This window comes from Syzygium oleosum, unplaced genomic scaffold, assembly GCF_021117445.2.
Source record: "Syzygium oleosum isolate NSW1041296 unplaced genomic scaffold, Sole_v2.1 Sole_v2.06, whole genome shotgun sequence".
NCBI classification, from domain to species: Eukaryota; Viridiplantae; Streptophyta; class Magnoliopsida; order Myrtales; family Myrtaceae; genus Syzygium; species Syzygium oleosum.
Genome location: NW_026607490.1, coordinates 422,548 through 444,135, shown reverse-complemented (window position 1 = coordinate 444,135; position 21,588 = coordinate 422,548). Strand labels below are relative to the sequence as shown.

Sequence of the window (21,588 nt, the reverse complement as noted above, 5' to 3'; positions counted from 1 at the left end):
TTGATGAGTGTACCGGTTTGGAGTTACCGGTTTGTGATTTTTCGTGGTATTAATCCAATTTAATGGAAACTAACGGAGAGTAAACTTGTCACAAATGTACCATTTTGGGATTTTTGGTAGTCAAAAAATTAGTTTGGGGTAAATTTGTCACGGGGGTATCGGTTTATAATTTTTGGTGTTAAAAGAATTAGTGTGGGGTAAATTTGTTATAGATGTACCAGTTTGGGATTTTTCCGTTAAATTGGATTAATACCACAAAATTAGTACAACTGTGACAAATGGAGGACAAAACCCCAAACTGATATAGCCTTCAAGTGTCACGTGTCATCCAACTCAGCAATTTGACGAAAAAATTTAACGAAAACTAACGGAGGGTAAATTTGTTCAAGGTATACCAGTTTGGGGTTTTTGGTGGTCAAAAAATTAGTTTGTGGTAAATTTATTTCAGGTGTACCAATTTGGAGTTTTTGGTGGTCAAAAAATTAGTTTGGGGTAAATTTATCACAGGTGTACTAGTTTGGGGTGTTTCGTGATATTAATCCTTTAGAAAATGAATTGGAATGAAAAGATATTCTAAAATTCATGCAATAGTGTAATTATGAAAGCTTTTGACTTTTTTTTTTATGGAAAGTTGAGGGGCTAAATTGAACAAAGTGAAAGTTTAAAGACTAGATTGAACATTTATCATTAGTTTAAGGATTATATTGAACGAATTACAATTTTAAGAATGATATTACATATAGGGACAAAGTAAATGAATTATTTGTGTCATTTTTCCTAATTATATCATATCTTTGGTTACATTTTGTCGTAAATGTAATTTTAAAAATTTGAAGTTAGTATTTTTTTACTCGAGGTTGGTAGTTTTCATTTAAAAGAGCAATTTTCATTATATTGCAGGTGTGTGTATATATATTACTTTATTCAGTCATTTTTCTATTTAAAAATATGTTTTCTCTGATCAATGACTCTTAATATTATTATGTATTTTAACAACTTTTCAAGATTGGAAGTAAATTTACAATTACTTCGATTTAATAATTTCTAGAGGTAATCGGTAACTTCCCAATTGAAACGCTTTAAATGATTTTGTTTTGGCAAATTGCAATATGTAGGATTTTATAAGCAAATGTATTATGACAATGATTCATAAACCACAAAAGCCCCCCGTTTGGAGTTTTGGCTTGTTCGCGAAAAGTCACCACCACCAGAAAGCCCATGCAGCGGATCGTACTGTGGTTGAGATCGCCGTAATCAAGCAGATTTTACCACCCTTTGACCGTTGAAATTAAAACCATTTGGAGAAGAAACGAAGAAACGAAGAAACGAAGCAACGAAGCGACGAAGCGAGAGCAACGCACGGAGGAAGAAGAGAAACTTTGAGAAACTGGGTCTTTTTCGTTGGGTAAGCGATCTCGGAACTTTGGTTTCTTCTTCTTCTTCTTCTTCTTCTTCTTTTTTTGGTTTTGAACGTTGCAGATATGGCGATTCCGGAGCATTTGCATGCTTTTTACTGATGTTCATGTTCATGTTCATGTTCATGTCGTTACTTCCAGAGACCATTAATGAACTTCATGTCCTCAAATGTTTAGTTTTGTTCGTCGAAATTAGATGATGATTGCACTACTATCTTGAAGACAAAAAAGAATGAGTACTTCATTAATTAATGGAGACAAGGACATGGAGGAAATCGATCCTTTTGGGTCTTGGTACATTGACACGGGCAGTTTCTTATTTGATTCGTCCAGGCAATGATGGGCTCTTCTGTTATTAGTGATGGTGAAAATTAGTAGCTTACACATTCTCCATAGGAAGCCATTTGTTGATCTCCTTGTTATTGTGGGCAGGCAGATTTTAGTTTCGGAAATAATTTATGGAAATTCAACCGGCGTTGCGATCATTGGGTGTCTCTAAATGAATGTGTTCTAGATGGCAAGTGGTGTGTTGTTTCTATGAACCTACGTATTCCATCTTTGCATCCATTAGATAACATGTCCACGGATGCATGGCTCGATTTAGATACGAGGAATAAAAGAAATGGTTCTGATTAGCCTCTACCGTTCTGTGACCTCACGTCTACCACTAAAGTATGATTTATCTAGAGTTCCATCTTTTATGTTTGGTTTGCATGGAGAACAATGTCGTGATGAAGATCATGTTACCTGATTTGTTCTGCACACAAGTTTTATCCTACCATGTTCTTTTGCTTCGTTGAGTATTGGTTTAGGAGTTTGCTCTTTAATTGGACACTTTCAGACTAACCGTACATAACGGTTGATAGGAGTCTTGGCTATAAATATGGAATTTGAAGATCTGAAGTCCGATCTATATGCCTTGAGAAAGTTATACGAGCTTCTCCAACGAAGTACAGATGGGCCGCTCGGCGGAGATGCTATATATGTAAGCTACTCGTTATATATCATGCAGAATTTTTGCTACTCTCTTCAAAGAAAGAGGATGCTCCTGGGAAGCTTCTTGACTTATTACATCAGTTTGTGCAGTTCAAACTTTGTGGGACTACAATTTTTTCCAATAAGCAATATTCGAGAGATCTTCGGCTTGTCTTGTCTAAGAAAAGATATGTTTTACTCGATCAGTATTGTCGATCTCTTATTGACAGTTTAAAAAAAAGATAGAATAGTTTCTCCCTTTTGGAGATAATTTTTGCCTTCGTTTCCTTTTTCTATAGTTTCCCCATCTTCAAATATCATTCTCAATTATGAGGAGAAGGATAAATCTGATGATAATTTAGTATTAGGGACCTGCAACACAACATTTCCAAGCCGGCAGTCCTTGCGTCTGCAAGTTCAAGACACGGAAAGCTTGATGCTTGCACTTACCAACCAGTGATTTCATATATGTAATACTTTGCATGCTTTACAGTTGGATCAGAGAGAACAGATGCTATTGAAAGATCTTCTGGATTACGCTACAGAAGAAATTTTTAGGATCTTCAGACAGGTTGGTCAAATAATTATTTTCTGTATCTTTTTCTTTCCTTATGTAGTTTGTTCAAGTGGACTGGTAAGATTAGATGTTTATAGCCAGTGAATAGAATTAACAATTCATCATTTGAAAAGTTCAAAGTTTCAAGCGTAGCTTCAACTTAGGATTTGACTTTCAGTTAGATCTTGTACCAATATTGTCCGTCAAGTCTTACCGTGTGATGTGCTTGTGCACAGATTGTATCAGCTCAGTCCAATACCCGTGAAAGTTCCAGTTCCCCTCAGCCGTCGCATTTTACATCTACATCAGAGTCTCTCGTTCTACCTAATCGAACACGGACATCATCTGATGTCATCGACGTCTTGAGAGATCCTATTTTACATGACACTACCCGAAAGAAGGATGAGTGCATGCCTGCTAAGCACACTCCTAACAAATTGGTTCCTGAGCCATCAAAATTGAGCATCTTGTTGAGCAATCAGGGAAGCCAGAGGAAGCAGTGCCGGGTTTGTCGAAGAAACATTACGAAGCAACAGATATCCGGTAAAGAGCCAGAGGTATCGGCCCACAGCATAGCACGAATGGCCGATGGTCAAGAAAGAATTGATTTTCGAGGTGCCAAGGGGAAAGCAAGAAGCAGTTTTAAGGACTATGGAGATGGGTCTTTTACAAGTAAACAAGAGTCACAAAGCCACAAAAGAGTCCTCGACCTTGAAGAAAAAGCAAGGATTGCTGCTCCTGTAACCGTCTCTACAAATTCTGTGTCTTTTGAACATAGAAAACCTAGAGGAGGCAGGAACAGAAACAAATTAACTCGTGAGATTGTCAAGCAATCTGATGGAGCCAGTGGTTTCACAAAAGACTTAACTGATGCCATCAAACAAATTGAAGCCCGCATCTATGTTCTGCAGCTTTATTCTCAAAACGAGGAGTTGATCACGAAAGTAACATCACACAGTGGAACTGGTAAGGCAGTTGGTGCAATTCGTCCTATGACAGAGCCAAACGCGCAGAAATTTACAGGACATATGCTGGAGCATGGTGCATATGTGAAAAATGGGTTGCCGCTTCAGGAGTGGAGTCAGAATGCACATAGCCAAGAGAACTTAAGCCAGGCACGCCAGTTACCAAGTGAGAAAGGCAAGCATGGAGCCTCAAATTTTACCAGTCATCAGACGGGAGTTTTGCTGCAGGACGCTGGTCAGAATCAGAGTTGGAACTTGACTGCAGAAAGTTGTAAGGACTTATTGAGCCAAACAAGCTTGCGCAATGAATTTCGTGGGAAAAAATCCGGGAAGTATGACAATTTGAAACAGGAAGAGACTCTGGTCCCGCCACAAAATGTGAAGGCTATGGTGGAGAAACTGGAGACTATGAGCCAATCACTTAATCATAACAATCACGTGATTAGTGTGAAAAATAATATGGTTCACGGTTTAATGGTTCCGCCAAGTTTTGCTAATGTGCCGAAGAAGCCTCCATTGCCTGTTAGTCAGAAGCAAATGGCTAGAGAAAACTCAGCGGTGAAGTTGGCAAAATCGAGACTAGTCATCCCTCCCAAGTCATTGGGCTCCATTGCGTCCATCAATTCTAGCAACAAGTTCAGAAGCAAAAGCCACATGCCTCTTCATGTTAATCTCAAACCAACACTTATGGACCAGTTCTCCAGTAAAAAAGAGGCGCCTACGCATAGACAAGCGCAAATGATGCCAAAGAAGACTCGTGTAAGAACAAGGAATAAGATGGTCTCTCCTCAGCGAGAATCAGATCGTTGCAGTTCGAGCTCTAGAAGCTCATACATCAGCAGGACCAGCGATGAAACTAGCACAAGTTGCAGCAACAGTGAGGCCTATGCAGATACTGACTTCTCTACTGGATCCGAAAGGACATCGGAAGAGAGCAGCTCTTCGTACTCTGTCCCAACCCGCAATGGTAAGATGGATCCTTCATATACAGTGGACCGCTGGAGAGGTTCCATATCTAGCCGTCCAACTAATCACAAGAAGGGAGTTGGTCGGCTGAGAAGGATGAAGAACAAATTGGGCTTCATATTCCACCACCATCACTACCACCATCACCACCACCATCAAGGATCGTCGGATGACCGGGATAACAAATTGCAAAGACGCCCCACGACTTCCATGTGGAAGCAAATGCGGGACATGTTCCATGGGAGTAATGACAGAGATGCAAATAAAGCGACTAAGTCGGGTAAACACCAAGTTGGTCGTTTTCATGCTCTCGTAGAAGGGTTTCTGAGGCATCTACAACACACTAAGAATTCAAAGGCATCGAGAGGTAACGGTATAAGAGTCCACAAGAAGAAGAAATCCCGTTGGTGGCCAAAGTTGAGACATCATGGCGGGATGAAGCTGGCGAATAGAGGACGAGTGAAGCTAAAGCTGCCTGGTAAAAGGCCACGGATGAAAGCACTTAAAATGTATTAACCACTAATCAGAATTAACAAGTTGTGCCTTCTACAAAACTTCATGTAAATTGATAAGCTCTCATTTTCGTTACTTTTTCTAAATTTATTTAATTTTATCAGATGCATGGAATTTGTTGTAAAATTAGACCTCATGCATGAAATTATCCTCAAATGTCTAAGATCAATCTTCTTATTAAAACGTAGGCTCTCATTCACAAGGTGGGTAAGGGTGTTCGGAAATACTTCTGATCTTCTTGTAATAAAGTAAGATGTGAATTTTATAAATGTTGCCACAGGCACAACCTTTCTTTACCAATTTTTGCATATTATAGGCAATAAATGCTTTGACTATTATTATGAGGACTAAAAGAAAATCCCTCACAGTCGCCTAAGTAGAGCAAGTAATTTGGCTGCAATAGCTCTTCATCAAATGGGAGAATTAAGATGATTCTATTATAAAAATGGACAAATTAGGGTAAATAATTTATGATAAAGCGTTCATCGAGATTCTTCAAACGCCCAACTAATCTCCAATATATGCTAATCCATATTCTACCCCTTTTCGCATATCATAGGCAATAAAAGATTCAACTCCTATTGTGAGATCTAAAAGAAAATCCCACATTCATAATAATCTAATTAGAGCAAGTAAATCGGCACTAACGGGTCTCCTTGATATGAAAGGATTACATTGATTAAAACAGGCAAAATAACATTGAATAGCTTATGATAAGGTATTCATCAAGATTCTTCGGACATCCAACTAATTTCTAATATATGATTATCCATATGTATAGTGTATCCTCGGAATCGTTAAATTTGATGGAACTTACCAGTTCTAATGATGCACGTGAATCAATGGTGCAGGCACCCAATTACCAGCAATGACACCTCAGCGCATTCAGCTGTAATTACCATGGCATACAGATTCATGCTCTTGAAGGTGGTCCAAAACGCACGCGCGTTGATTCCAATTGAAGTCCTAGGCATGAAAGGGACATATGATTATATTTAGAGCAAATGTTGATTCATAAGAACTATATGATTTTCTTGGTACCCTCCACATCTTTATGAATCTTCATTGGCATTATTTTCTAATATCTTAAACTTTTTTGAAGCAAATAATTCAAGCTGGCTCTTAAAATGCATTTATTTAGAATCAACAAGTTGTACCTTTTTTCTTACCTTACCAAAAAAAAAAAAAAACAAGTTGTACCTTTAATGAATTGTCCGTGTAATTCTATAAGGTCTGAATATGTTCGCTCGTCAATTGCTCAATTTTATCAGATGCGATGCTTGTTGGAAACTTAGACCTGGTGCATTGAAATATCGTGGAACGTGCATATAAAATTTACGCGCTTTAGTAACTTGATCTAAGCTCTCCGATGGGATAGAATCCTACACGAAAGAACGAGACATATCGATCGGCTCTTGAAGTAAAACTCACACTCAAATAATAAAAATAAAACACATATGCACAGTGCACACAGAAGACATATCTGGAGAAGAAGGCACCCGAAAACGATTGTTTTATTCATTATTGTGGATATCATGAGCTATTTGAGTCATACACTCGGGGCAGTATAGCAGTTGCTTCCCCATCAACCAACCATAGGAATACTCTTGACAATGCCGCCATTGTCGACATGAATGACCACACGGTTGCAGCAAATGTCCCCGAAGGGAGCGTCTCCCGGACGTTTTAACACGCCCGTCACCACCGGATTCTCCTTCTCGATCGTCGCCTTCGCTGTCTGCGCTTCCACTCCCCTCAGCTCTGGCCACGTGAACTTTGGCGTCGCTGCAAATCCCACATGTATAATGTCAGACGAAACCACTGTGTGTTGTGGGCATGCCTTACCATCCATGATCGAATCCCAAATCATATGTGCGCAAAGAGTTCGAAAGGGTCGACAGGGACGTACCTGGAAGGCAGCACGGTACCTCAGAGACGCAGCCAGGGTTCCAACAAGGTGGGGTAAGGATGTTTTTCTGAAGTCGACATGCTAACAGAGTAGATACAAGAACTATGTTATATCACAGCCACACCACCGCTCTATATATGTAGTACCCATTTTGACGTGCATATATGTTTATTAGCTATATCACCGTTATTGAGATATACACAAGAAAACCCCTCAATATCGAAATCAAGCAAGAAAAATCCGAGTTTTATTGACTCTCCTTATTATAGGAAAACTATGATGATTCTTTTCTTAAAATGAATTTTATATGATTTGTAGCTTAGGGTACAGCTATTTCCACCTTGTATATGATAATCCACTCTTTTTTTTCTTCCCTTTTTTGCTAGATAGACGAAATCGGCCTTAATGGTTTTCCTTAACTTAATTATAGTTTCTTTCCATTTATGGTTTTTCGTCTAATTTAAACTTATTATCTAGTCTTTTCCTAAGTAACACTGACGTCGACACACGACAGCGACACGACACGACACGACATGCCGATACGTCATTTCTCAAAAAAGAATTCCTACACGTTGGGACACAGTGTATATTAATTGTATATTTATATATGATAAATTATCATTTTTATGATTATTTCAATCAAATTAATATGATTCAAATCCACAAATAAATAAATAATAAAAAAAAGAGCCTAGATTGAATTTACATTTTGACTCCTAATTTAATGAAAATGTTTAAAATTGACCCTTGAGTGTCGGAATGGCATATTGGGATGCTGGACTCGCATGTCGCTGGAGTGTCTAGAGTGTTGACTACGTGTTGGATATCTGACACTTGTTGACCACGTGTCAGAGAGTGTTGGACGTGTGTGGGTGTCCAACACCGACACGGAGGCCCCCGGAGAGTGTATGTGCTTCCCAGGTCTTTTCTTCATCATTGCTTTTCATGATTTATCTATTCTCGTCCCTCCTATCTCGAAGCTCACCATCCTGGTGAAATTTTTATTCTTAATTTTATTAGTATAGAGAATATCAAGTATCTTTATTTATTATGTCAGAGAATTTGTGTTTTTTCCTTATTATTGTGAGACGTTATAGAATTTGTAAGACGTTATAGAAGTATCTAGAAGTGCATTGTGAGACGTTCGGATATTTTCACGTAAACATTACATGAATGATATTAACTTTTGTCAATTCGAAATGAATGAAATTTCACAAGCATTTAAAAAAATTCTTATCTTATGCAAAGCTTTGATTTGCTTCGATTTCATCTTCACATTGGGAATGTAATTGTGATTTTGTTGTGAAAAATCCTTAAAGAAGATTTTTTTTTTGTCTCATTTGATCAGCCCATTTGATATACATAAAAATCCTTATTAAAATGTAGGCTCTCTTTCACAAGGTGGGTAAGGGAGTCGAACATGCTTCTTATCTTCCTAATAATAAGGGAAAATTGTCAAAAAAGTCCTAAACCTATTGCATTTTTGTCAATTCAGTCATAAACATTTTCACTTCTTACTAATTCAGTCCTAAACCTTTTCACTTCTTGCCAATTGAGTCCATTTGGCCGGTCGGCGCTGACGTGGCAATTTTTAAATATTTTTTTCAATTTTTTTAATATATAAATATATATTTTTGCCTTTTCATTCTGACCGGTCGTTGGACCGGCCAGAGGGAAAAGGCAGAAAAAAATAAAAAAAAAATATTAAAAAATTAGAAAATTTTTTAAAAATTACCATGTTAGTGTTTGCTGAACGACTAGCGGCCACGTCAGCGCTGGCTGGCTAAATGGACTCAATTGACAAGAAGAAAAAATGTTTAGGACTGACTTGGCAAGAAGTGAAAAGGTTTAGGACTGAATTGGCAAAAATGCAATAGATTTAGGACTTTTTTGACAATTTTCCCTAATAATAAAGTAAGATGTAAATAATGTAAATGTTGTCACAGGCACAACCTTTAGCTTTTTCCGCTCCCACTATGACTAACATACTCCCTATCACAATATTTTGGCTAAATTAACATTTATGGGTCTCACCTTTTATAAGTTGCTTTTCTTCTCTCTTTTTTTACTGTGCCACTTTTCTTCTTCTCATTTATTCTCTCTGTTCTCTCTCTTTCTAAAACACCCCTCTCGTGCAAATAATAGACAAGTTTTTGACACCCGAACATCCGTCACTGGCAAAAAAAAAAAAAAATTGTCCGTCACTGACACAAGCAACTCACGAAGTTGAAGCCCAAATTTGCAAAAATCTCCTCCTCACCCAACTAGTCCTCTTCCACCTATATTTCTTCAACTCAAAGCTTATAAGTGGAAGTAAAGAACTCATTTATATCTCTTCACTTTTCATCCCCATTCCCTCCCTTTCGCTCTTTGTGTTATTCATTGTCCATTTCGCATCAAACTCTTCGATTAATCGATCACGAAGACAAGAAAAACCCCATTAAAGATTCTAATCCAGGAGCTGAAGCCCTCACCCAAATCCTCATCAAGCTCATCAATAATGTCTGTTTCTCTGTCTTCATCTTATTGGTCCTAATCGTCACAGTCATCGCCAATTGCTATCACCTAGTAGCCTCCAGATCCATGGCTCAAATCTGCCCTTGCTCTCACTAAGTTGTTTATACAAACCAAAAATGCCACATTCAAGAACGACAATCCCATCCTCAAGGCCGACGAGCATTTGCCCATCCTCACCCCCGCAGTGTCTCCTACTTCCGCGCCGATCTTGGTCGTCGAGCCACCATCACCGGCGATTGAGAGGGCTGAAGAGGTGATTGCAAACTCGACCCTCAAGTCTGAGCCCTTATGTGATAAGACGGCCCTCAAAGTCTGAGCCAGTTAATTGTTCTGATCCCCGTGTTCTGATCGCCAATAAGAAGTTCAATGCGAGAGCACTTAGGTCTATTGTGTTACTGGGTATCAAACTCCGGTTAAAGATTTTAAAGGGTAAAAGTACACCACAAGTGCCATAACTTGTGTACGGCGATCACTTTGGTGCCATAACTTTTTTTTGGATCACTTTGGTGCCAAGTCGGAGGAAAAGAGATCACTTTGGTGTCAATTTGGCCGGAAATCCGACGTGGCATTTTTTATTCATTTTTTACGCCGACGTGGCTCGCCGGAGGCTGAGTCAGCGTGTACAGTCAGCATTTTTTATTTTAAATAATTTTTTTTAGCGTGTACAGTCAGCATTTTTAATTTTAAATATTTTTTTCCTTTTTTTTTTCTTTCCTATTTCTTTTCTTTTCATTTTTTTTCTTTTCTCCCCTCGCCGGCCGGTTGCCGGTGGCCGGCCAGCCACCGGCGAAGCCCGGGAAGGGCTGGGCAAGGGCGGCCTTGCCCATGGCCGGCGAGGGGCGGCCGACCCTCGCCGGATCCGGCGAGGGCGACCCTCGGCGCGCGATCCGGTTAGGGCGACCCTCGCCGGCCTAGCGAGGGCGACCCTCGCCGGCATCGGGCGAGGGTCGCCACGCCCGACTCGAGCGAGGGCGACCCTCGCCCGCCCGAGCGAGGGCTTCCTCGCCCGACGCCGGCGAGGGTCGCCCGACGCCGGCGCGAGGGTCGCCCGACGCCGGCGTCGGGCGAGGAGCCGCTCGCCTGGCGGGCGAGGTCGCCCTCGCCCGACGGGCGTGGGCGACCCTCGCCCGACACCGGCGAGGGCTTCCCTCGCCCGATGCCGGCGAGGGCGGCCTCGCTGGGCCGGCGAGGGCCGGCCTCGCTGTTGCCGGCGAGGGTCGGCCGCCCCTCGCCGGCCATGGGCAAGGCCGCCCTCGCCCAGCCCTTCCCGAGCTTCGCCGGTGGCCGGCCGGCGAGGGGAGAAAAGAAAAAAAAGAAAAGAAAAGAAAAAGGAAAGAAAAAAAAAGAAAAAAATATTAAAAAATTAAAAATGCTGACTGTACATACTAAAAAAATTTATTTAAATAAAAAATGCTGACTGTACACGCTGACTCAGCCTCCGGCGAGCCACGTCGGCGTAAAAAATGAATAAAAAATGCCACGTCGGATTTCCGGCCAAATTGGCACCAAAGTGATCTCTTTTCCTCCGACTTGGCACCAAAGTGATCCGAAAAAAAGTTATGGCACCAAAGTGATCGCCGTACACAAGTTATAGCACTTGTGGTGTACTTTTGCCGATTTAAAAGCTAATGAGTGCGTGACCTAGACGAAGTGACAGAGTAGACCAAAAAGGGAGCCTTCTTTTATTTTTGAAATATACTAACCTTGGTCAGAATTAAGAGGGAACGGAGATAAGTTAAAAAAGGAGGAAAATGGGACTCTCGAGAAAAGACGAAGAAGAAAACAAACCGGACACCACCACCAAACAAAAAGAAGATGCTTAGAAAAAGTGAGACCTACAAAGGTTAATATTGTCAAAACACTGTGATATGAAGTGTTTTAGTTATGGTGGGAGTGGAAAAAGCACGACCATTCGCATATTATAGACAGTAAATGCTTCCACTATTATTATGAGAACTAAAAGAAAATCCCTCATAGTGGTCTAAGTAGAGCAAGTAATTTGGCTACTCTCCTCAAAATGGGAGGATTAAGATGAGTCTATTATTAAAAAGGAAAAATAAAGTTAAATAATTTATAATAAAGCGTTCATCAAGATTATTCAAACACTCAACTAATCTCTAGTATATGCTAATCCATATTATACTACTTTTTGCATATTGTAGGGAATAAATGCTTCAAATATGTCGCGACTTTACCTCGAGGTGCTCCACATAAGGTTCAAGTAATGGATTACTAAGCCTAAACTTAGTTCGGGCTCTCTCAAATCCATACCAATTCGCGACTTAATGTTCAAGTGTTTAAACATGCATATTATTTTTATTTAAGAGTTGCCACTAATCAATATCAAGGTGGGTCGATTAGAAACCCAAGCAAAATAGTGGGAAAATTACTTCACTTCTACAAATAAGAGATTGTAGATTTGGAGACTTGGTTACATTAGATTATTTTAATGCCCACATTTTCTCTTTTATTTCAAAAATATGTTTTGCAAGCAGTTTGAATTGATCCTATTAACTTGTTCATGAGGGTGCATAAACAGCAAGGATAACACTCAATAAGCAAAAGCATTAAATTGCAATGACGAAATAACTTACTACTAAATTCAAAATTATTGATTTTTTTTTTGGCTTTTCACTCAAAACTATCTAAACTTGGCTTTAAATTATGACTATGGAAATCTAGCTAATTCTAAGCTACCTATAATCTTTTATCTAGCTATGAAATTATAATTAATTTTTTTGAGTTTTTCTTTTAATGAAAACTATTAAAGAAAAGATGTAGTGAGGCATGCAAATAATCCTTTAAGTAGTTTCGAAATTAGAAATTCTGTCTAATTGAGAACTTTAAACATAGCAAAGATCACTCAACATATCCAACAAAATTCAAACCAAAGATTACAATATCCGAAAAAAATAATCTGTCGTCTCGAACCTCAAATTAATGGATATCGCAATCTTGAAAGTGAGCATCTACTTGACTCGAAGATAAAATCAAACATAATTAAAAAAAAATGACCGGTCGTCTCACGGGTCAAATTAGTAAATAGATTTGATTTCATATGCAATAAATTCCTAATAGGATAATGCCAAGATAACACATTAGTATCAATAAACCTTTTTTAGGCAACAAAATATTGAAATCAAACCGGTTTAGAGTCGTTTACCTAATATGGACGCCGGGTTCTTGCCAGGACACAGAGCTCTGTGAATGGAATTTGAGGATGGACGGAGACGAGAACCACAAAGGCAAGAGCTCTGTGAATGGTGATGAACGGCATGACCGATAGATGGACTCGCGGATTGCTCTTCGTATTTTCTTCCTACTTTCCCGTGCTCTCAATTCTCTCTCTGCCGTGTATACCAGTGTGCATAACGCTATCGACCAGAAGAGAGAAGAAAGAGCCCCCACCTTCTGTCTGTGAAACCGCTTTTTATATGTGAGGGGACGAGGGTTATTGAAGAAAGATTCGAGACTATATATATCTCCTATTGTGTGCACTTTTAAAATTTCTATGTTACTCTTCCTCCCCTCTTTGTAGGGTGAGCGGTTTCAGGTTTCTAACAGATTCCACTTGGAATTTGGAGCTTACCGTTGGTTACAGGTTCCTCAGTTTTTGGAACCTGGAACCTGCCCTATCACAAGTTTCAAGGTAGGTTTCAAGGTCTAATGGGCTCTTTTTTTTATTTCATTTTTAATTGGACAGCATGAAAATGAATGCAACAATACTGATCAAGCTTGTCATTTACCAAAGCGAATACAAAATACTAATTTTCCCGGCATTATGGTTCAAATAAATACAATTAAAATGAGTAGTCATTGCGTGAATCGATACTAGAGGTGAGCGGTTTCATATTCTGTATAGGTTCCTCTTGGAACCTAACAACTATAATAGGTTTCTCATATTTTGGAACATATAACCTACTCTATCACAAGTTTTAGGATTTACCTAGGTTTCATTTGTATTATTAATTGAACAATTATAGTAAATCATCACCTTTAATGAAACCTGCAATGAGCCTACCCACTTGCTGTTATGATTCACTGACCGCAACTTATATTTAAATATACAAAGAATATGAAATATTAACAAGTCATAAAATGAAAACTCATACTAATGATTTCAGATTAAACACTCATCATGTAACGCCATGAAACACCGCAGGTTCACGCGAAAACATAAATCAAGAAAAAAACATAAAAAACTTGTTTATGTTTCATGTTTTAGGTTTCAGGTTCCACTTACCTAAAACTTGGAACCTACCCGTTGAAATATGTTCTCCAATTTTTAGAACCTGGAATATACCCTGCATACCTTGGAACCTGCAGGTTCCCACCGGCCAAATTATCAGATTCTAGGTTTTATTTTAAAACCATGCTCACCCCTATCTCTTCGTGCACACCCCTTTTATCCTCCACTTGCCTGCAATCTTTTATTGCTCATTTAATGTAAGTGAATATGATATTGCCTTGAAATCTGGGAAACGCCCCAGAGTAGTCAAATTTATCACCAAAAAATACCCTACCGCAGATACGCTCGCAATATCTGGCTCCAATCCATTTGGGAAGTGCCCTGTCCTCTAGAAGAGAATATAACCAAATATATCTAATTTCCTTCCCTCCTGTTCTTCTATTTGGCCGAAAATATATGTACAAGATATTGCTTTGTGGCCGAAGATCTTCGCTTGCAAAACATGTCAATTTTGGTCATGGGCTTGACTCAATTGATTCTACTTCACGGGCCAAAACAAAGTAATTAAGCTCAAAACTTCACCTGCACTAGTCCTATTATTAGGCTCAGAATGTTCGATTTATCTAATCAAATCCATTTGCCGCCGGTTCAATTAATATGCAAGTATATGGGCTTAACTATTAATGTGAGTGTGCCTTATATCTATATGCAATTTAACTACTATTTTTATAGAGACCGGAATCGATCCTTAATTTTTCTATGCAATAGATACCTAAACGGGTCGCCGAAATTTAGGTATCAACAAACTACTATTGTGAAATCTAAAAGAAAATCCCTCAGTAATAATAATCTAATTAGAACAAGTAAATTGGCTCTAACAACTCTCCTTCATATGAGAGGAATACGTTGATTAAAAAAGGCAAAATAACGTTGAATAACTTATGATAAGGCGTTCATCAAGATTCTTCAGACAACCAACTTATATCTAATATATGATTATCCATATGAATAATGTATCCTTGGAATCGTTAAATTTGATGGGATCCACTAGTTCTAATGATGCACGTGGTTCAATGTGCATGCACCCACTTATCAGCAATGACACCTCCGCGTGCACAAGCTATAATTACCATGGCAAATAGGTTCAGTTCGCGCAATTACCTCAAAAACTACAATGAAATTAGGATTAGTCTTTACTATATAGGTAGTTTTGGATGTAGAAAAGAGACCTCGAAGATTTGGTTAAACCTACTCCAATTATTAGAGTGAGGATGAGTGAAGATCTTCGGATTAATTCGGAGCTGGTTTCTCAAAATACCTTTTCTCATCTTTTGCATGGTCCAAAGTTCAATACAAGCGGGCATAAGCTGGTATTTTTGCAATGGAAACCACAACATTACTTCTATCGATTTCGATAATTTAGATGCACGATTTCAAGGACCTTTTTCTATTTCTAGTTGTGAGAAGTGGCTAAGTAACAGTAATTCGTTTAACTAGTTAGACATTACTAAGTACGTTTATTTTGAAAATAGACCTGCAGAAGACACCAAAATGACCATATTTGATCTTCCTAGCCCATCGAATAAAAGTGGAGGGATGTTGTTTGTACTTTGTAGTATCTCTTCTAAGAAAATTTGATGTCATGTCCCCTATTCTTTTATCGGTAATGGGTTTTGACAAGATATTATAGTCGTGCAGCCACAGAAAAAAAGGAAAAGGAATAGAATCCTTATATGGTGATGAACTTGGTACCATAGCCGGTAAAGCTTGGTCGACGACCCATGTAGGTAACTAGTCCTTGGTAACATCAGCTCCCTCTATTTTCTGCGATTATATTTATGCTCCATTTGTTTGGCAGAAAATTTGACCTTTTTGGAATATATTTTTCAAAAAATCATTTTTCAGGAAAATGACTATTTTTCGATGATGGACCTGAACTTGAAGACCCCCCCGGTTCTCTCCTATATCATGGCCCACCTCCCCTCTATCGGCCCTCGCTTCACCCCTCCCGGCCCCTTCCGATCCCTTCTCTACCATTGACATCTAGCAGCCTCCTCCGCCGCCGCCGCTCAACCCCTCCTCCTCGTCGCCGTGTCCGCCCCAGATCACCGAGCAGATGCCCCACCTTGCCCAACCCAAGCTCTTTGCCTCCATGGCCAATGCTGTCATCAACGTCGCCCGGACCTGATTCGTGCTCCAGACCCTCGGCAACCGCCCCGACCACGAGGCTGTTGACAATGCCTAGTCGAAGCTGGTTGAGGTCGAGTCCGCCTTGCCGTAGAAGCTCGAGGAGATCGTGCTTTCCCTAAGGTCGTCCGACGTCGATCGGCTTTAGTGGCGAGCGCACCTAGCAGAGAAGGAGAGGGAGCTCCGCGAGGCGGCAAAGAGGGAGATGAGCAAGAAGGCAAAGAGGAGGAAAGGGGAGGCGTGTGGCAACAGAAAATGAGCTAGGGCTAAGGCTACGAGTGAGATATGATGAGAGTCAGTGGAAGCGGACATCATTTTCCCCTATTTTAGAAGACCTCTTTTCCGTTGATGGAAAACGTTTTCCTTGACGGTTTGTTTTCTTTGCGCCAAACTCTGGAAAATCCCAAAAACATTTTCCTGAAAGTTGTTTTTTGCGAAAAAAACTGAGCCTTACTTATAAGTTAATTCATGAAAAAGTGCCGGAAGTAAGGTAAATAGCAAGTAGACCAAATTCATGCTCTCATAGAAAATTAATGGTTTTACTTAGTTTCTTGCCTTTTATGGTTTTTCGTCTAATTTAAACTTATTTATTTAGAAAATAAAAGCTAGTCTTTTCTTCATCATGGCTTATAACGATTTATTTTTTTCTCGTCCCTCCTATCTGAAAGTTCACTTTCCTGGTGATTTCTTTATTTCAAATTTTATTAGGATAAAAATATATCAAGTCTCTTTATTTACTATATCAAAGAATTTGTGTTTTTTCCTTACTATTGGAAAATACTTCTGCATATAACTTGTAAGACGTCATAGAAGTATCTAGAAATGCACTGTGAGGCATCTAGATATTTTCTAAGAATTACATGAATGATATTAAGTTTTGTCAGTTCAAAATGAAAGAAATTTCAATGGAATTCAAAAAAATTCTTATCCTATGTGAAGCTTTGATTTACTTAGATTTCATCTTCACATTAGGAATGTAATTGTGGTTTTGTTGTGAAAAATCCTCGAAGAGGAATTTTTTTTTTGTTTCATTTGATCATCCCATTTCATATATATGTATGTATATAGGTAGCTAAACTGATAAGAAAGAGTTTGATGGCGATATGTACAACATAAATAAAAGTTCCTAAACATGTGACTGTGTAGAAAATATTTTAATGATAAAATTTTTCTAAGTTCAACTTGGAAATTAATACATCAATTTGCTCAACACCATAGAAGAGGGAAAATTGTCCAAAAAGTCATGAACCTATTGCATTTTTGCTAATTCAATCCTAAACCTTTCAATTTGGCCAATTGAATCATAAACCTTTTCATTTCTTATCAACTGAGTTTATTCGGCTAATTTTTGGCCGGAAATTGCTGACATGGATACCAGCCGGCCTACGTGGCACTAATATGGACAATTTTTAATATTTTTTGAATTTTTTATTTTTATTTTTCTTTTATATTGTTTTTCCTTTTTCTCCTTTTCTTTTTTTTTTCTTCCCCTTCTTCCTCCTCTAGCCGGTCGTCGAGCATCGGCAACTGGCCGAAGGGGAGGGTTGGTGGACCTCGTCGACCTTAGGCGAGCTTTGCCCCTGCCGGCCACTGGCGAGGTCGAGCCTTGCCCTCACGAGCAACGGCGAGGGCGAGCTTGGCTGTTGCTCGCGAGGGCGAGCATCGCTATGGTTGGGCGAGGCTCGACCTTACCATTGCTGGGCGAGGCTCAATCTCACCAGATTGGGCAAGGCTCGCCCTCACCAATGGCTGGCAAGGCAAGGTTGAGCCTTGCCATGGCTGGGTAAGGTCCACCTTGCTAGCCCTCCCCCCTCTAGCTTGTTGCTAACACTCAGTGACCAGCGGGAGGAGAAAGAAGGGGAGGCAAAAAAAAAAGAAAAAAGAAAAAGAATAGATAAGAAAAAATAAAAAATTGAAAAATATTATTAAATTGTCCACGTCAACGTCACGTAGGCCGGCCGGTGTCCACGTCAATACTTTCCAGCAAAAATTGGCTGGATGGACTCAATTGGTAAGAAATGAAAAGGTTTAAGACTCATACGAAACTAAGATTGTTTCCCAATCCCCTCATCCTCCCTTGTGCAAATAAATTGCAGACTGATTATCGCGTCTTTGCAGCCGCTCAAGAATGGGGGGCTTTGGAGATGTTGCTAACCTTCATTTTCATAAAAGGGGGAAGATTATGGACAAGGTGGTCGGAGCAAAGAAAGACGATCTTCAGCAGACCATCGCCAAGCATGTGGCTACTGCGTTGGCTTAATCAAGCGAGTTCACAATTTGTCTTTGAAGGAGGCTTTGGAACAAGCTGAAATCCGCAGTAATATACTATAAGGCTAGATGTTATGTTAATACTCTTATGTCCACAGCATGGAGTGATTTTCAGAGAACTTTACGATCATGATGAATAAATTTTGAGAAATGGATGGTAATTTCTGAAAACCTATTAGTGATATCAACACGAATCCCCTGTGTCCATCAATTTGAATATGCAATCTCGATATTGTGATAGTACTATTTGATTAACAATTATGGTACTCCGAACTCTATCTGTTTTCTATTCGTTTCTGTGCAACTTCTATGCAGATTCAGTGCAGCTTTTCTGCAGCTTCCATGCAAATTCTGTGCAGCTTTCGTGCAACAATAACTGATCGAGCCTTATCCTACTAAACAAGCAAAGCCAAAGCTAGAGATCATTCCCGTCGTTGCATGATAATCTCCGTGGTCCTTCCCATTCTGAAAACTTCCCCACTTTTCGATCTTGGGTGGCTGAATTATAATTCCGATCGCTGAATCGTAATTCCGATCGCAAGCAAGGCCGTTTCCAAAACTCTGGCGATCACCTTCTCTCATTGTTTAAAGAGGACGACGCACTGAACCCGCAAGATGCAAGGCAAGCGTACATTAAATAATCTTTGAATCAGCAAGATTTCACTCTTGCGAGGCTTGTGTTGAGCTTTTCTATGAGCAAAGAGGGCACAAGAACGGCGTCGGAGAAGGGACAGGTGATCAGTTGCCACACCATTGTAGTCTTGGACCGAGCATTTCCAAAAGGGCAACGAGCCCGACAAGGTGGTACCCTTTTTTTTGGTTTCATTTGCTTTCTTTTTTTTTTTTTAAGTTTTCTTTGACCTTTGATAGTGAATGTGGGTTTGACGGGGGTTTTTTTGTTGCCTTTCGCACTTCGGAGTTCGGATGCGTAATCTTCCGGTTGTTGAAGTTGCGAGTTTTTGGATTTTTTTTTGTTGATATTTTTGGTTGGCCTCATTGATCATCATGAAACATGAGGCTTTGACTTGATTTAGACGTATGCAAGTGATCATGTCACTATGCTCGATGATTTTTTTAGTGATTTAAGTGTCTGCTTTGATCGGTTTGGTTGATTACACATATAATTTTTACAAGAAGAGGTGTGATTTTCTGAAAGATGAAAAAACCCAAATACAGGCAACTCGTGCCTCTTTTTTTGCGTGCCTTGTTAATAAGCACTAAATTTGAGTTTCTTCAGTTGAAAGATTCATGAATAGTTAGTTACGTCTGTGTACATTTATACAATTTATCAAATTTTCCAAGGGTGTTCATGGTTGGACAACTTTATCTTATGTAATTGTCAAGTGAACGACTTTGTGGACTCTAGCTAAAATATCGAAAGCAATTTGACGTCGAGAGTGTCTGTTTCTTACGATCCTTTCTTTCTTTTTGCTGCATTAAAGCTCTGGGTCCTATTTCGGATTCTTATAGACAACAATTGGGCCTTTAATTGATGCTTGGTGGTTGTAGAGTTCAGTGCTCCATGGTGCAGACCGTGTCGCCTTATTGGCAGAGCTGGCCTAGAAATTCCGAGGCATCTTTTTCCTCGAGGTTGATGTTGTCGAGCTGAAGGTAAAATAAAATTCTATCTCATACGAAACTAAGAATTGCTTTCCTAATCCCTCATCCTCCCTGTGAAGATAAATTGCGGACTGATTAGTGTGTCTTTGCAGCAAGTTGCTCAAGAATGGGGGCCTTCGGAGATGTTGCCGACCTTCATTTTCATGAAAGGGGGGAAGATTGTGGACAAGGTGGTCGGAGCAAACAAAGATGATCTTTAGCAGACCATCACCAAGCATGTGGCTGCTGCTTTGGCTTAATCATGCGGGTTCGCAATTTGCCTTTGAAGGTGGCTTTGCAACAAGCTGAAAACGGTAGTAATATACTATAAGGGCTAGATGTTATGTTAATACTCTTATGTCTGCAACATAGAGTGATTTTCATGGAACTTTACAATCGTGAGGAATAAATTTTGAGAAATGGATGGTAATTTCTAAAAACCCGTTAGTGACATTAACACGAATCCCCTGTGTCCATCAATTTGAATATGCCATCTCAATACTGTGATTCTAAGATTCGATTAACAATTTTGGTACTCCGTACTCTATCCGTTTTGTATTCGTTTACGTGCAACTTCTGTGCAGCTTTCGTGCAGAATTCTGGGCAGCTTTTGTGCAGCTTCCGTGTAGCTTATGTGCAACAATTATCGAAAGTAATTTGACAACCAGAGTATCTGTTTCTTACGATCCTTTCTTTCTTTTTGCAGCATTAAAGCTCTGGGCCCTATTTCGAATTCTTATAGACAATAATTGGGCCTTTAATTGATGCAGGTGGTTGTGGAGTTTAGTGCTCCATGGTGCGGACCGTGTCGCCTTATTGCACTTTTCATGGCAGACCTGACCTAGAAATTTCGAGGCATCTTTTTTTCTCGAGGTTGATGTTGTTGAGCTGAAGTTAAAATAAAATTCTATCTCATACGAAACTAAGAATTGCTTTCCTAATCCTCCATCCTCCCTGTGCAAATAAATTGCAGACAGATTACTGTGTCTTTGTAGCGAGTTGCTCAAGAATGAGGGGGCATTGGAGATGTTGCCAACCTTTATATTCATGAAAGGGAGGAAGATTATGGACAAGGTGGTCAGAGCAAACAAAGACAATCTTTTGCAGACCATCACCAAGCATGTGGCTGCTGCTTGCGGGTTCGCACTTTGCCTTTGAAGATGGCTTTGGAACAAGCTGAAAACGACAGTAATACACTATAAGGTCTAGACGTTATGTTAATACTCTTATGTCCGCAGCGTGGAGTGATTTTCGTGGAACTTTACAATCTTGATGAATAATTTTGAGAAATTGACGCTCAGACTTTGGAATTCTAGATTCTAGACTTCGTCTCTTATTTCTGCTCCTCAGCACTTGATCTCCTTGTATACTCTTTCACTTCCAATCTAACCGTTGGATAGTCTCCAGATGATCATCTTCTACCCATTGGACAGAACTATATCAAGAAGATTGCGTAGCCGTTGAAGGACAAAATCTGAAAATCCGCTAAATCTGGTCGCCCATACAACCAAAGTCTTGATTTCCATAAG

The 21,588-nt window shown here is 39.6% G+C and overlaps 1 protein-coding gene across 1 annotated transcript; it reads left to right on the top strand.

Annotated features, from left to right (window-relative positions):
- Positions 1 to 2,760: 2,760 nt before the first annotated feature.
- LOC130138446 (uncharacterized) lies at positions 2,761 to 5,393 on the top strand. Its single transcript, XM_056312622.1, has 2 exons — positions 2,761 to 2,961; positions 3,183 to 5,393. Exons 1-2 carry the CDS (start codon positions 2,902 to 2,904, stop codon positions 5,391 to 5,393), a joined length of 2,271 nt encoding a protein of 756 aa, XP_056168597.1. The 5' UTR covers positions 2,761 to 2,901.
- The last annotated feature ends 16,195 nt before the right edge of the window (positions 5,394 to 21,588 follow it).